This window comes from Apodemus sylvaticus, chromosome 6 (genome assembly GCF_947179515.1).
Source record: "Apodemus sylvaticus chromosome 6, mApoSyl1.1, whole genome shotgun sequence".
In the NCBI taxonomy this organism is placed as follows: Eukaryota; Metazoa; Chordata; class Mammalia; order Rodentia; family Muridae; genus Apodemus; species Apodemus sylvaticus.
In genome coordinates this window covers 85695209-85711718 of record NC_067477.1, presented here as the reverse complement: position 1 = coordinate 85711718, position 16510 = coordinate 85695209, and the positions used below count along the sequence as shown (strand labels likewise).

General features: G+C 36.3%; 1 protein-coding gene across 1 annotated transcript in view; it reads left to right on the top strand.

Annotated features, from left to right (window-relative positions):
• Dgkb (diacylglycerol kinase beta) overlaps positions 1-16510 on the top strand; it is a 750451-nt gene that overhangs the window by 88979 nt on the left and 644962 nt on the right. Inside the window, exon 2 of the mRNA XM_052185925.1 lies at positions 13000-13255. Coding sequence (XP_052041885.1) covers positions 13186-13255 — 70 coding nt within the window. The 5' untranslated portion in view covers positions 13000-13185. The remainder of the gene's footprint in view (positions 1-12999; positions 13256-16510) is intronic.

Here is a 16510-nt window from a genome sequence, read left to right as displayed (position 1 = left end):
GACTCAGGTGGCTGCATCACCAAACCCCACCCCAGCATGAATGACAGCTCACAAAAATTGGGAACCTGGAGCACACTGCACAGCCTGCAGACAGCTAAACATGTTGAACATGCTCCTTTTCAAGTGATTCAGTTTTTCTAAGCCTCTTCTGGATTCTGCTTCTTCCAGGGAGCTTGGCTTGTCTCATAGTCTTCTTTGTAACTTTAATTTGGCTTGTCTGACAGTCTTCTTTGCATCTTGCTTGTTTAGTGTTTCTCAGTCATCTCGCTCTAGGAAGGAGAAACATAGTGAGTCGAATTAGATTCAGAGACTTTTTAATTCCATTTTGAGTTGTTTACCTTCCATCTTGAGGAGCTTCTCTGAATGACAAAAAGTTTCAATCTGAGAGAAAACATCTACATAATGTCAATCACAGAGTCTTTTTTTGTGGTGAAAAAATGTGTATTTAGAATTAGCTAGCAAGACTCAGTTTTGATCCCAGTTTTACTGCCAATATTGAAAGCATCATTACCAAGAGCCAGCAGAACAAATGCCTTCTCATGGCCGGGTCATATCAGGTTATTGACTTTGGCCACATCAATGTCATAGAGTTTCTTTACACCCTATTGATCTGGTAATTATTTCAGTTCAGCTATCTTTTCTGTTGAGTATGCATATATACAGTCAATGAGAGCCTCACTGTTTTTTGAGGGAAAGTTCAATACTACCTTACTTTATATGGCCTTGGCTGTCCAGGAGTAGACTAAGATGGCCTTGAACTGAGAAATACACCTGCCTGTGCCTCAAGAGTGTTGAAGGGATTAAAGGCATGTGCCAGCATCACCCAGTTGAAACCCTCATGCTTTAGGGTCCTTCCACCAAAGATTAGTGTCAGATGTAAAAGCTTTACATTTTAAGTAGCATCATCAGGCCAATTTCAGCTCCAAAGTTACTTTACTAAAAATGTTCTACACTTTAATCTGTTTAGAGATTATGGTTGAATAATTCTGCAGATTGAATGCTGTTCTGTTGGTCATCAAGAAAACTAGAGTAGAGTAGATACAGAAATCACATATACTGATTTATTATTTATGTTTATGTTTATATTTATATTATGTAACTCAGGCTCAGTGGGAAATGGCTTTTTTCTAATCCTCATGACCTAAATTTGATCCTCAGGACTTAGATGGTGAAAATAGAAATGACTTCCACAGATTGTCTCCTGATGTCCCTATCAGGGCTGTGGCACAAGTGAACCATCACAAACACACAATCATACATACACATAAATGTGCACAAAAAAACACATGCGCAGGCACACATCAAGTTAAAATGTAACTTGAATATAGTGTGAGTAATGGCATAATGGACACTATTACTAAGGTTGGAAGAAAACGTGATATGAATATGGCAACATGACATGGTAGAGGAGCAGAGACAGACTTTGTTTGTATAGACTTGAGATTGCAGTGTGAAATTTTTCTGGCACTATTTAAAAAAAATAAGATAATAACAATCATAATCTAAAAAATTCTGAAGATAATTTCTAAAAAACTATGTTTAGGTTAAAACATCATTATTATTCATTGCTGAGTAATAAAAAGCTGATATTTATATAAGCATTAAAAAGTAGCATTTTATTTTTACTACTTGAAGTACCGGAGAAAACAACATTGTGAGTGTTGGTCAGATGTATGTTTGTGTGTGTGTGTGTGTGTGAAACAGGCATGTTCAAGGCAGTGATGTTTTGGGAAAATAAAGCTATATTCAGCCTGTATCCGTGGATTTTGTATTACTTTCCTCCATTTGTTTTTGTTGTATTGACTGCCTCTCTACTTTTATACTGTGGATTTAGTACGAATGGTATTTACTTCTCAGACCATGCATTGAATATAGCCTGGCAGAAAGGACTCTGGTGTCTTTCAGTACTGATTTTCTACAAAGAGTTTACACTGTCTTGAAGTTAAATAACAGCCTTAAAATAGATTATTTTCAAAGAATTAAAGATTTAAAAGATATTATTTTCTTGCCAGTAGTCATGAACTTTCAGAAAATGCTTAAGATTTATTATTTTTAAATCAATAGAACTAAATTGTAAAATCAAATCATATAAGTGCACATGTATTCAACATAAAATCTAAATATGGATTATATTCTAGATTCTTCTGGATTAGTTGTTGGGAATTAATTTTAATGTTTCTGCTTTCATTAGTTGATCATAGAATGTTACATAGATAAACCTAATGTCATTTACTGATTATGTTCCAAGAAACAGCAATTTCTGATGTCAAGGCTCAGGACAGGCAAATGGAGAAACCCTTGAATTGTATTTTCCTTAGTGCTTTATCCTGAGCGTGATGGTGAGAGTTGTCCTTTATCCATTTTGATTTCCTTTTCTACATTCAAGCTTTATTTATATTTGTAAAATCTTATTTTTTTTAAAAAAAAACTGATGAAATAGACTTTTTGTGTTTCAGATTTTTTTCCTTAGCAGTGACTTAGGTTTAACTCCTGTTTTCTATTCTCTCCCTCTCATGGCTTTTTAGGGAGCCACAGTTGTGAAGTACAAACATGGAAAAAACATACAAGTGAAATGTTTACCTCCTAGTTTCAGTTTGAATCTCTGTACTCAGCACCAAGCAGCCTCCTCACATGAGGTGGTGTGAGATTTCTGGCTAGCTCTTAAGAATAAGAATCCAAGACAGAAAGGTAGAAGTTTAACATTTGTATATTTAGATAAGAAAGTCATGACTATCACTTCTGCTACTGGTTGTTATTTAAGAAGACCGCAGGGTCAAGAGTCACCATCCTTTGAACAGGTATAACAAGAATCCAGAGGACATTCATGATTAAAGATAACATTGTGACTATCCTTTTGCTGGTCACATGCTTGGTTGTCCTTGTGATTTAAAAGAATAGAAGAAACAGAAACTAATAAAAAATGGACTTCCTTATAGTCTGGGCATACTTAGTAAGAAAAATGTTCTTAGATTTTTTTCTTTCCTATAGGAGCATTATAATTCTACAGAAAAAAAAATAAAGCACAGGCAGGAAATATGTATATGCCAGTTTTTCTGTGAAATAAGCTGTTGGAACACAATTAGTATGTCTTCCTGGGATCCAAGTTCCTACTTTGGCAACAGAGCCTCAGCTTTTCTGTCCCTGGCCTGGGACTCCCCGAGAAACTTCCCTTCAAAAGGGCTTGTTGTTTTACCTATTTCAGTTCTCAGAACATAGAATCTGCCAGACTACATTATGCTTAGGATTTCATGTTGAGAAATGTTCTATAATTATACAAGTACCCTCATTTTAACTCAACATGTTCATATCTTATCTACAATGTATTCTTCAGCTTCTAAGTGATATAAAAGGGAATTTAAGATTCATTTAAAGGAAAAAAATTAACAGAATAAAACAAAATAACAATCTAAATTCAAAACTCTGCCCTCAAAACTGTTTACAATGCAAAACTTATTTTTCCATTCAGCGTATCTGCAGATTTCCCTTGATATTTTTCTTTTAGACTTTTTTATGTGTCAGCAGACTCTCAAAATAACTCAATTATGGTTCTTATATTATGCCACCCACATAATCTTATAAAAGATTTCCAGATTTTCAGTGTTTTACCCCCAGGATTCATGGTATAAATATATCCAAATTCAATACTACATTTTGTATCTGACATGTATACATAAATATATAAGAGCAATAAAATAATTGCCTTTATTGAGAGCTCATTTGTCACGTATTAGGCATAGATAATAACAGTAAGTGCTAACACTTTTGCGAGGTGGGTGGTTTTTGCCCACTTTTCCTGAGGCTGAGATAGGATAAGTGATTCGCCTTATGAATTGGACAATTGTGGCTCAGAAAATGGCAACATAGAGCTGTCTGGTTCAAAATGGAAATAATAAACATTATTTGTGCTGTCGATGCTTTTGTATGAAAATTAATGATTTAAAACCTGTCTGCTTTCCATCCTGCTGTCCTTACACTTCTCACACAAGTTCCTGTACTTCGTAATGTAAGAGCTGATGACATTTGTAGTCTCCCATTTAACTGAGTCCATTCATACCACCCTTTGCAGTCTTACTTGCCTAGCTTGAAACAAATTATTTGTCTAAGAATTTCATGAATTCATTGTTTCTAATGGCTGAATAGTACTCCATTGTGTATATATACCACATTTTCCGTATCCATTCCTCCATTGAAGGACATCTGAGTTCTTTCCAGCTTCTGGCTATTATAAATAGGGCTGCTATGAACATAGTGGAGCATGTATTCTTATTACATGCTGAGCAATCCTCTGGGTATATGCCCAGGAGTGGTATAGAGGGGCCCTCTGGAAGTATCATTTCCAGTTTTCTGAGGAATCTCCAGACTGATTTCCAGAGTGGTAGTACCAGCTTGCAACCCCACCAGCAGTGGAGGAGTGTTCCTCTTTCTTTACATCCTTGCCAGCACCTGTTTTCTCCTGAGTTTTTGATCTTAGCCATTCTGACTGGTGTGAGGTGAAATCTCAGGGTTGTTTTGATTTGCATTTCCCAGATGACTAAGGATGTTTAACATTTTTTTAGGTGTTTCTCAGCCATTCGATATTCCTCGGGTGAAAATTCTTTGTTTAGCTCTGTGCCCCATTTTTAAGGGGTTCTTATTTTTAAGAGGTTATTTGACTCTCTGGAGTCTACCTTCTTGAGTTTTTTGTATAAGCCCCTCTGTTGGATGTAGTGTTGGTAAAGATCTTTTCCCAATTTGTTCGTTGCCATTTTGCCCTTTTGACAATGTTCTTTGCCTTACAGAAACTTTGTAATTTTATGAAGTCCAATTTGTCAATTCTTGATCTTAGAGCATAACCTATTGGTGTTTTGTTGAGGAAATTTTCCCCTATGCCCATGTCCTCAAGGGTTTTCCCCAGTTTCTTTTCTATTATTTTCAGTGTGTCTGGTTTTATGTGGAGGTTCTTGATCTACTTGGACTTGAGCTTAGTAAAAGGATATAAGAATGGATCAATTTTCATTCTTTTGCATGTTGACCTCCAATTAAATCAGCATTTGTTGAAAAGGCTATCTTTTTTTCCACTGGATGGTTGTAGCTCCCTTGTCAAAGAACAAGTGACCATAATTCTGTGGGTTCATTTCTGGGTCTTCAATTCTATTCCATTGATCTACTTACCTGTCACTACCAATATCAGGCAGTTCTTAACACAGTTGCTCTGTAGTACTGTTTGAAGGAACACATTCCTATAAAAGGTAACTAAGAGGAGAAAGTAAGACAGAAAGACAGACCCATTTCTGATTATCATCACATTTGATACTTGTGACAAGAGTTCAGGTCCAGCTCTATTTGTTCATTTTTTTTTATGATGTCTTTAGCAATAATATCTAACTGTCAAGTTCTGGTGGGCGACCAAAAGCATTGGTAAAAGCCTGCATTGTTTATGGGCCTCTGGGACCTCTGATAAACAACTCACAGGAAGGTATCTCACATCTGGCCCAGGGATTTTTTATTTAGAAACCTATTGCTTCTGGGAGAAACATTAATCTACCCCATCCCTGTCCACCAGGTAGACTATTTCTGAACATTTTAATAAGCTTGCACAAGATTAGCATTTTTTATAGGTCGTATTGCTCTATATTACCTTCCTACACTCTACAGCTGTAGACTACCAGACTGGCATGGCTCGTCATTGGCTTAATAGTGGTATGAATGAGTTAACCAACCAATTTATGATTGGATTTCAGGCATGAGAAACGACTTATTTCGGATTTGTAAGCAATTTTGATCAAGAACCCAAGGGTAAATTTTAGATTCTAGGTCCCAGAGGACATTCTACAACTATTGTTTTATTGACTAGCCAAAAAACAAACTGTAAATACTTTGTTGGCTAAGGGAACTATTGTCATTTCTTCAGTGGTCTGAAGTAACTGAAAAGTTATCAATGAATGCTATAATAGATAATTTCATATGTGTTCTTATGCAACTACTAAATTAAATTCAGTGGGCCACACACACAAAAAAAAGACAATGAGTGTTTATGGGTTGGGTGTATTCGTAGAGACAAGGTTTAAATGGCAGGGCAGGAGCATAAGACAAAGTAAATACGGAGTGAAAAGCATTAAAATTCTGTGTGTGTGTGTGTGTGTCTGTCTGTCTCTCTGTCTGTCTCTGTCTCTGTCTCTCTCCCTCTCTCCCTCTCTCCCTCTCTCCCTCTACCTCTCTCCCTCCCTCCCTCTCTCTCTCTCTCTCTCTCTCTCTCTGTGTCTGTGTGTGTGCGCGCGTGCGTGCGTGCATGCCCACGACTGTAAAAAAGTGTAAAAGCAAATGTAAAAGAGGGAAAGGAAATGGAGAGGAGAGAAGGAGAGATGGGGAGAAGGACAATCCATGAGAATATGCAGGGTTGTTAGTAGCCTCAGACTACAAAGTTGATCTGAAAAACATTGACCAACTCAATGCAGAGCTATGGAATATATGTGGCAATGTCTGGAATTCTCCCCGGACATAAATAGCACATCATTATCTTCTCTCATTGATCTTTATCTGAACAATCCAAGTTGGCTCCCAAATTGGCTTCCAACTTCTTGGTTAAGAGTGTTTAATACTATTTATTGTTTCCTCAGAAATATCCAAATATTTATGAAAATTTCTCTCAATTTTAGTCATGGTCTCTGTTGGGCAACATGGGGAGGAAAGGGTCTGAAAAATGCCCATCCCTGAAGGAAGTCAAAACGATAACTCAAAACAGGGCAGAATCCTGGAAGCAGGAGCTGATGCAGGAGGAGTGGGGCTTTGTGGTTTGCTCTTTGTGGCTTGCTCGACCTGATTTCAGATAGAACCCAGAAACACCAACCCAAGGAAAGCACTACCCACAATGAGTTGGGCCCTCTGATATCAAGGGCTACTTACAAAAGTGCCCTAAAACTTTGCCTACAACCCTGCGTAAGGGAAGCATGTCTTTTCAATCAAGGATTCTTCATCTCCACTGAATCTACCTTGTCTCATGCTGACATGAATAGTCAGTGCATTCTCATTTGGGAATAGTTAACTTTTACCATTTAAATTAAAGAACTGTGCTTTTTGTTGCTTTTGGAATATTCCAAAGTGGATCAAGCCTTATTTTTACTTCTATATAGAGTAGTATTACCTGTTTTTAAAAATGAAACTTTTCTTTGTTTTTTTTTTATTTTAATTTAAGTTTATTGTTTTACACTTCAAATGTTGTCCCTTCCTGTTCTCTCCACAACCTCCCTGTCCTATCTCCCTCCCTTTGCCTTTAAGTGGGTGCTCCTCCACTCACCCACCCACCCATTCCCACTACACTGCTCTAGTATTCTTCTATTCTGGAGACATCAAGACTCCACAAGACCAAGCACATCCTGTCCCATTGATGCCAGATAAGGCAATCCTTTGCTACACATGTAGCTGGAACCATGGATTCATCCATGTATACATTTTGGTTAGTGGTTTAGTCCCTAGGAACTGTGGGGAGTCTGGTTAGTTGATATTGCTGTTCTTCCTATTGGGTTGCAAAGCTGGTTCCCCAGGCTCAGTATGGTTCTTAGCTGTGAGTATCTGCATCTGTATTGGTATGGTTCTGGCAGAGCTTCTCAGGGCACATCTGAACCAGGATTCTGTTAGCAAGCACTCTTTGGCATCAGCTATAGTGTTGGGGTTTGATGTCTGCAGATGGGAAGGATTCCTAGTTTGGGTGGTCTCTGGATGGCCTTTTCTTCAGTCTCTGCTCCATTTTTCGTCCCTATCTTTCCTTTAGACATGAACAATTTTGGGTTAAAATTTTTGAGATAGGTGGGTGGCTCCATCCTTCAACTTGGACAGTGCTTATCTATTAGAGGAGGTATCTACAGCTTCTATCTCTCCTTTGTTGGGTATTTCTGCTAATGTCATGCCCATTTGGTCCTGGGAATCAATTGCTTTCCTGGCATCTGGGACTTTCCAGTGCCTCCCCTCAGTTTCCCACCCCTGACTGCTACCTATTTCTAATCATTTTTCCTGACCCCTGGACATCTCTCCTGTCTCTTCTCATACCCAATCCTGCCTCCCTTTTCTCTACACTTGCTTTCTCCCTCCCATAGTTTCTAATCATTTATTCATTCAGCAGGTTTACCTAATTGACATCACTCACCTATAGAAATCTTGGAGTTCCAGTTAGACTAGCACCATTTGTTTGAATATGCTTTCTTTTTTCAATTATATGTTTTTGCCTTGTTTAACAAAAATCAAGTGTCTGTAGATAGGTTGGTTTATTTCAGGGTCTTTGATTTATCACATGATCATCTCATTTAATGCTAAAAGGCCTTTGACCAAAATCCAATGCCTCTTCATGTTAAAAGTCTTAGATCAGAGATAGAAGGCACAACCTACGCATAATAAAAACAATATGCACTAAACCAGTAGCCAACATCAAATTAAATGAAGAGAAACTTAAAGCAATTCCATTAAAATAAGAATCAAGACAAGGCTTTCAACCTTCTCCCTATCTATTCAACACAGTACTTGAAGTTCTAGCTAGAGCAAAAATACAAATAAAAGAGATCAAGGGCATACACATTGAAAAGAAAGAAGTCAAAGTATTGCTAATTGTGGCTGATACGATAGTACAATAGTATACATAAGTGACCCTGAAATATCTACCAGAGAACTCCTATAGCTGATAAACACCTTCAGAAAAGGGGCCTGAATTCAAAATTAACTAAATAAAAACATTAGTAGCCCTTTTTTATAAAAATCATAAATGGGTCAAGAAAGAAATTAGGGAAACAACACACTTTCAATAGACATGAATAATCTAAAATATCTTGGTGTAACTCTCTTCAAGCAAGTTGAAGACCTATATGACAAGAACTTCAATTTTGTTTATCAACCTGTCTGCTGCTATACCAATATCATACAGTTATTAATATTGTTTTGTAGTACAGCTTGAGATCAGGGATGAGATTACCTCTATAAGTTCTTTTGTTGTTCAGGATTGTTTTAGCTATTCTGGGTTTTTTTGTTTTTCAATATGAAGTTAAGAATTGTTCTTTCAAGTTCTGTAAACAATTATGTTGGAATTTTTATAGGAATTGCATTAAATCTGTAGATGCATTGAATTTGTAATTTGCTTTGAGAAAGATAGCCATTTTCAATGTTAATCTTACAAACCAATAAGCATGGGAGATCTGTCTTCTGCTATCTCCCTGTTTATGCCTCAGTGAGAGAGGATCTACCTAGCTTTTCTGGGAATAGATGTCCCAGGATGGTGTGTGTGTGTGTGTGTGTGTGTGTGTGTATGTCGGGGGGGTTGTTATCAGGATATAAAGTGAATAAAAATTATTGGAAAAAACTAAAGCTGGGAGTTCAAGTGTCATATCTAATTAACATATTACTGCTTTCTCAATATTTAGCACATCGCCTACCTGCTACCTGGCCTTGTCAAATTCAGAGTTCTTCTCAGAGTTGAATGAATAAAGACTTACAAATTATAGAATTGGCACCCTATTTAACCTGATTCTAATTTCACTGAGCAACCTATGGGGATTACCTGTTCCTGCATCATTACTCATTCCTATTATTTCCTTGATTTTTGTCCCACCTTCAAATAAAGAGTTTGTGGTTCTTGAGATACTGGCAATATTTTCTGTCATTGTAACACTTTGAATTTATAAGCACATTTTCTTAAATTCTCCAGTGTGTGTTAGTATTCACTACTAATTCTCATTCAGTGACTGGAGTTAAGACATGCTGACTTCATGTAACTATTAAAAAAATTACCCTTTTCTGTGGCTGAAAATCTGCAGATTCTTTTATCTGGATATTACTTGATTTTTTTTCACGAGGACATTTAGTCCTTTCTGTAATATGGAGAATGTTTTCAGCCTAGGTATAATGGGCCAAATAGCTTTCTTCAGCTCCTGCAATGTAATTATTTCCTGCCACTAACTAAGCAAAATGGCACATCTGTTGACTAGATGAGAAAGCCAGAATTAGACTGCTTTCCAAAAGCCAGCACAGTGGTTCCCTCCTGGCACTCCTTTCATATGCCTAAAGAAAACCTTCTGCAGGGGAGCAGGAGATCTGTGAACACACCATGGGGATTCCCAATTGAATATTGTCATGTTCCTTCTAACCATTTGTGAAGAGGCAGAGACTGTGAGAAAGTGCTGCTGGTATTTTCAACACCTTCTGTGGCTTGAAGCATAGCTGTGTCTCTGAATCTGATATTACACAAGCTACATTTATATTTTCATAAGCCCAATGTTCACCTAGTTAAAGGTTTTAGGCAAATGCTATTTTACTGCCTGCGCATCACTAATTACAATGAAGAAACTAAGGTTTCAGAGATTTGAGTTGCTTGTACGGTCTGTGCAACATGGCTATGATTGGTCACTGGGTCTAAAATTTCATATCAGCACACAGAATTTGTTTGAATAAAATACTCTAATACCTAATTTTTAACTTACTTTACTTAATATGTGTCTTCTCACAATAGAACTAAGGACTACATGAGTTCTTTTAGTCTTTATATGTTAATTAGTCATTACAACAAGCTAGTCATAATTCTGAGAAAACTCAGACTGACCTCTGAAAGCATTTTAGTAACTGACCATCCAAGGACAACAGGGGAATTGGAAATTGCCAATGGAAAGCAAAGGAGAAACCCTGAAGTTCTAGCTAGGGACAGTTCTAAAGGGAGTTATATGAAGATAATGATATAACATGTTTTTTTTTTTTGCCTATCATTTGAGATTAATGAGTTTTTCATCAATGTTGGATCAGTCCTTCATTGTTGCAGTGTTTTAGATAAAAAACATAATAATTTTAAAAGTAAAAACCAAAGCCTCCTGCTAGTTTCTCTATTGAAAATGTCTTGGCTCTAATAAAACTTTACTTATAAAGCAGGAGAAGGCTTGAATTAGTTCTGCTGTTAGTTTTCATCCTTTTGCAGACTAATTTACTGAGCTCTACCAAGCCTACGGCTTGCTTTCTAACAATTCCCTCCACAGTACATGAAGCTCTTCTGCATGTGCCCAGCATGTCACCATGTAGGGAGAAGAATAAGAAGGTTTAAATGTACATTTACCTGCCTTTTATTCTAACAAACCATCATTGCATGCCTCAATGTGCATCTTCTTACATTAAATTTGTCAATTCTTTATTCCAAGAACCCGATAAAATCATTTAAATGGATATGCATTCACTGCAGTTCTGCTACCATGGATGCATACAGAAACTGAATGAAGTGATAGATAGAGACTGTGTTATATCCCAGAAAGCCAGACACCCTGTGTCAGTTTTCGCACTAGATGCAAGGTCAAAGACATTGTCAATTCCTGTCTTCAAGAACTAAAATGGGAAACTGTGTGGAATAATACATACTATGTGTGTTGTACACTCTCCTCAACAGATGATATATCATAAATATCAGCACTATTTCCATCTTCTCTGTGTTTGACTCTTTTCTATGACTCCATTGATTACAATGTTGAGTATCATTCAGGGATTCCCAAAGCTTTTTAGAATAAACTAATGAACTATCATCATGAGATTCAGTGATTATAGTGATCTGTCCACTTTATCAGCCATTTGTTTAAGGAAAAAAAGATTATTGTATACTAATTGTACATATGTATGACAGCCTTGGTATGTCTTTTATATTTGATTCTTTAATAAATGGAAATCACTAGCTTGTGGAACAGCAACAGCACAGGCGATTCAGGTTCAGTTGAGAACAGGTGTCCAAGTATTTAGTTATAGCCATTTTTACCCTGTCCTTCAACTACTGAACTCAACATTCAAAACGCTTGGAAGAGCCCAATGTGTAGAATGTAACAAGACAAATAGGACTGAATCATCCATCTTCCTTTGGCTAGGGAGGAGAAAGTGCATCACCTTATGTGACTGCATGGAGCTGAAAAGTAGCAATGATAATAATGAAATCAGCAGAATGGAACTGATAGAGACACAGATGTATCCATTACATTTGTCCTGACTGATTTCATAGCTTAGACATTTGTATACATATCATTATTGTTCAGTTGCTCTTATCAATTAACAAAAAATCATATTCCCTTGTAAAAATAATGGTTGACATCCTCTTAAAAAGTAGCCAAAAATAAAACAATGCATTTTTTGCTGTATGAATGTTTGTTTTCCTTCCAGTCATGCTATAGATTTTCTGACTTTAATTGTATCTTTTGTCATACATTTTCTAATATGCAAATCTTAGAGACAAAGTAATTCTTCACCAACTTTGATTTCTATAACGATTCCAGTGCTAGCCTGGTTGAGTAGTAAGCAATTGGTTATAGTCTCTGATGAAACACTAAAACCAGATGGAGTTCACTTTTTTGTCTTTATAAATTTGCCAGTGAAACGAAGCCAGTGACAACTTGGGGATTTATTTTAAAACGCGATTCACACTAGAGTCATCTACTCTCATTAAGCAAGTCTTTCAGGCATTTGAAAATACTTTGATTTGGCACATTTATTGAAAAAACTCTAAGGTTATAAAACTAAAAATATTTTCAAATTTAATTGCTGTGTAACAATTTTATAGAACCCCCAAATTGACTTGCATGGAACAGAAATCTAGCTTTTAGAAAATTGTGTATACATATATATACACATGTGTGTGTGTGTGTGTGTGCGTGTGTGTGTGTGTGTGTGTGTGTTTACATATTTAAAAAGTGAATGATGTTCTTGTTTATCCTTGAATGTGCTCTTTATAAAACTAAACACATATAAATTTACTTTGGTCCGCATACTTTGATTAAACAAAATGTTCTTCCCATTTTGTACTCTCCATTACATTGATTTATGTGACTTGGTATTAGGGAAAGAACCTGGTATGTCATTAAAGAAGGAATAGAAATTAAAGACTGAAAACTATGCAAATTAAGATAGAACCATAATGTATTGTTTAGGAGATATAATCTTTAACATTTTACCCTTATCCTTTAATCCTTACCATTTTCCTTTGAGAATTAGTACTAATCTTTTGATTTTGATATTATCTATCCACAGTGTTTTAACAAATCACTGAAACTCCAAACATCAACAGCAGTTTCATTTGGACAGAGTGTATATTTTGGAAGTCCGGACTATTTCACCATGAAACACATCTTGTAAAATCTTTGAAGCATAAAGCTCTGACCAACATCTGGATAAGGAAGCCGTCATCTGCTGTGTAAGGACCTCATCATCTACACCATGACAAACCAGGAAAAGTGGGCCCATCTCAGCCCCTCAGAATTTTCCCAACTTCAAAAATATGCTGAGTGTGAGTATTCATATGGAATATATAGGCTAATTTTTGACATATTTGCTAAATAAGGTATGACTTGTTACAAGAATAGAGTACAGATCCTGTTTGTCCTGGGAATATATGCAGGCATGTTATTTGTATTTATAAGTAGGCCACCTTAAGATTGTCTTTTAGCATAATTTTTTTTAAAAAAGAAGATACCAATTAAATCAAGTATAAGATTTTAAAAAACCTATCATCTTGGATACAAAGGTAAGCTTGGAAAACATTACTGATAGAAGAAATAAAAAGGGAGAATGAAAATGAAGTGTTATCATTATTAATATTAATTTTTATTTTTTGGTTGTTGGTTCCTTTTCCTTACTTGTGAACCTATCCATTAAAAAACAACACCAACAACAACAAAAAAAAAAAACAAGAGAAAGAATCATGGGTACATTGGGCCTCCACAGTTGTGCCTAATCTCAATCATAAATTCCAATGAAAAAGAAGATCTGAGGATTTTAAGACAAGGTGTTTAATTAGTTCTTCAAATGATAAGCTAAGATAGTTCACTGCATAGTAGAGTATTTCAATATAAACTTCATTATGTGGGCAGTAAGTGTTTATGTATAAGAATTTTGAGATGACAAATTGATGATATTGTGAACTCTATGAAAACTAGTTGAGATTTCAATATCCTCAAATTTTCTGTTCATTTTCAAATCATTAAGACAACAAAAGAAATGTTAATTACTCTTCCAGGAGTTTCCCAGCTAATTAAGAGAAAAAGTGATTAGCATGCAATCCTGTATAATAAATTTTCATTAATAAAAGTAGCTAAAAATATATTCAGGATGTGATGATTTTAAGTAATACACTTCTCTCAACATCAGTACCTGCCATCAGATTATTAGTCTTTTAGAGATCATAGTCTTTTTCTTGCAATACAACATTAAAAATTGACTATCTCTGATAGTCTATCAGAGAAGTACCATATTGAAACAGTTTGCTTAATATTTAGTTTTTAATCTTTCATCAACAAATTGAGATTTTAAATGCCTTCATGAGTAGTTCTTTAATAAGTTCTTGAACTATTGTTAAACTTGTAACATGCTAAGACTGTGCATGTCAAGTAACTTTGGGGTGGTAGACTGTGGCTGTGGAACACTTGAGGGGAATGAATGATCTTATTAAATCTCTCACATCAAAATTAAATCAATTTTAAACCTAGAGAATCCAACAAAGATCACCTCCTTGTTTCTTACCTGACTATGAATTCTCCTCATATTGCTACAATAAACCCTTAACTCCTTAACTATCAAGACAGCTTCACTGTTTTCAAAATGAACAAGAGATGAATGGTGTTAAACTGGGATATTGTTCCCTGCACACCTGAAGGTGTGTTCCGACATCCTGATCCTGTATCTGGCATGGGGTAACTTTCCAAACATCTCTGCACATTATTTTCTGTACTCTTTAATGATAAAATGATTTAAAAATGATATAAGTTTTCATTATAGCAAGTAACACATTGAATAAACTATATTGGAGAAATAAACAGAATGTCTGGAAAGCTGCTACTGCTAAAGCTGTTTACAATTGTTATATTATAAGAGAGGGGGGAGGGATAGAAAGAGGGAAGGAAGGAGAGGGGGAGAGAGGGAGAAAATTGGTTGTGCCAGTCATATGAACTCACTGTTAATAATCATGCAGAGAGTGTCATATTCGGGGGTATGGAGAGACAGGGTCCTTTTTCCTGCTACCAGACTAGAGCATGTTCATCGGAGAAGCTTCTACTAATATTTCTGTTTCATTTCTGTGTTGTTGCTTCACATGCTGAGGACAGCTAAAGTGAAGCCTGCTGTGGAGGCCTTGTAGCATGCTGTGACCAGGCTCCTGTTTTGGATTGCAGACTGGGTCACTCCATGGGAAGCATTTTCATTGAGATGTGGAAAGGGAGTCTAATTTCTGCCTTCCCACTTCATATAAAGTCATCCGAACTGCAGTTACAAGATAGAAAGTTCTCACTCCTGCTGTGTAGAGGATTGAGCTTATCTCATTATTGGTGGGTTTGTGCTTCCTGCTGTGATTTCAGGACACAGGAAAGGGTTAAAATACTCTAAGTTTTGTCATGAGTAGGAATGACTTCTGAGTACATGAGACATAATATTTTCAAATGGTTCATTATCTGCCTGCATGTCATCATTTGGGATTAGCCTTGTGCTTGCAGTGTGTAAAGTTTGTTCTACCACATCTGAAATATTTTTGAAAGGTACTGTGTTATAGGAGGAACATTTCCAAACGTTCATAAATTTCATACCATTTCTAGCACCCAGCAATGTAGACACTTGCAAAATTATGGTGAATTGCAGACTGGAGTACCTAATGTTCATATTCAGGGTATAATTTCTTCCACTTGAGAGAGAAGCACTCTGAGCAGTGTGAAAATCCTACAGCAAGCCATTATTATTATTTTGAGACAAGATTGTGTGCATCCCAGGATGCCCTCATATTCCTGATATAGCCAAGAATAGTCCTGTACTTTTGATCTTCTTACCCCCACCCCCAGAGTGCTGTGATTATAGATCTATCCTGTCATGAGCAATTTAAGATATACTGGGGACAGAAGATTAGAATGCTGGTATAGCAGGAAAACATTCTCTCAGTTATACCTAGGCCACAAACTAATATTTGATAGTATTAGCTCCCTGTCTTATCTGTGTCTTTGTATTTGTTATTGCAACTAAATCAGAGGGGGTTTTATCTTGGTAAGCATAAAGGCAACATAAGCACAGGCAAGACATTAAACAGTGGGAAAAGATTCATTACCTAAAGTAGCCAAGGACAGCTTGTGAGTCATTTCCTAAGCCATGACGTCCTCAAACAGAGGGAACATGGAGATTTTATTCAAAGGGTCTATGTGTACAACATGATCCATTCTCAACTTCAGATCACAGAGATTAAAGTGATAAACAGGAATGCTTCTGGGCATGGTCAGCAAGTTCCATAAAGTTTTAGCTGAGAACAAATGAAAGAACACTTTGAAGGTCCATTATCACGGGAAACCTCCCTTGCAGGTGCCTGCTTTACACTACTGGCTAGTGGTATAAACCTTGAAGATAATACAAGAATTGTGTTGTTCTCATAAAATGTTTGAACAAAACCTGTTAATGAATTCATTTCAGCTCAGTTTCATTTTAACACCATGCCAGTCAGGAAGGCAGTGGGAGAAAGAAAGAAAGAAAAAGATATAGATAGATAGATAGATAGATAGATAGATAGATAGAT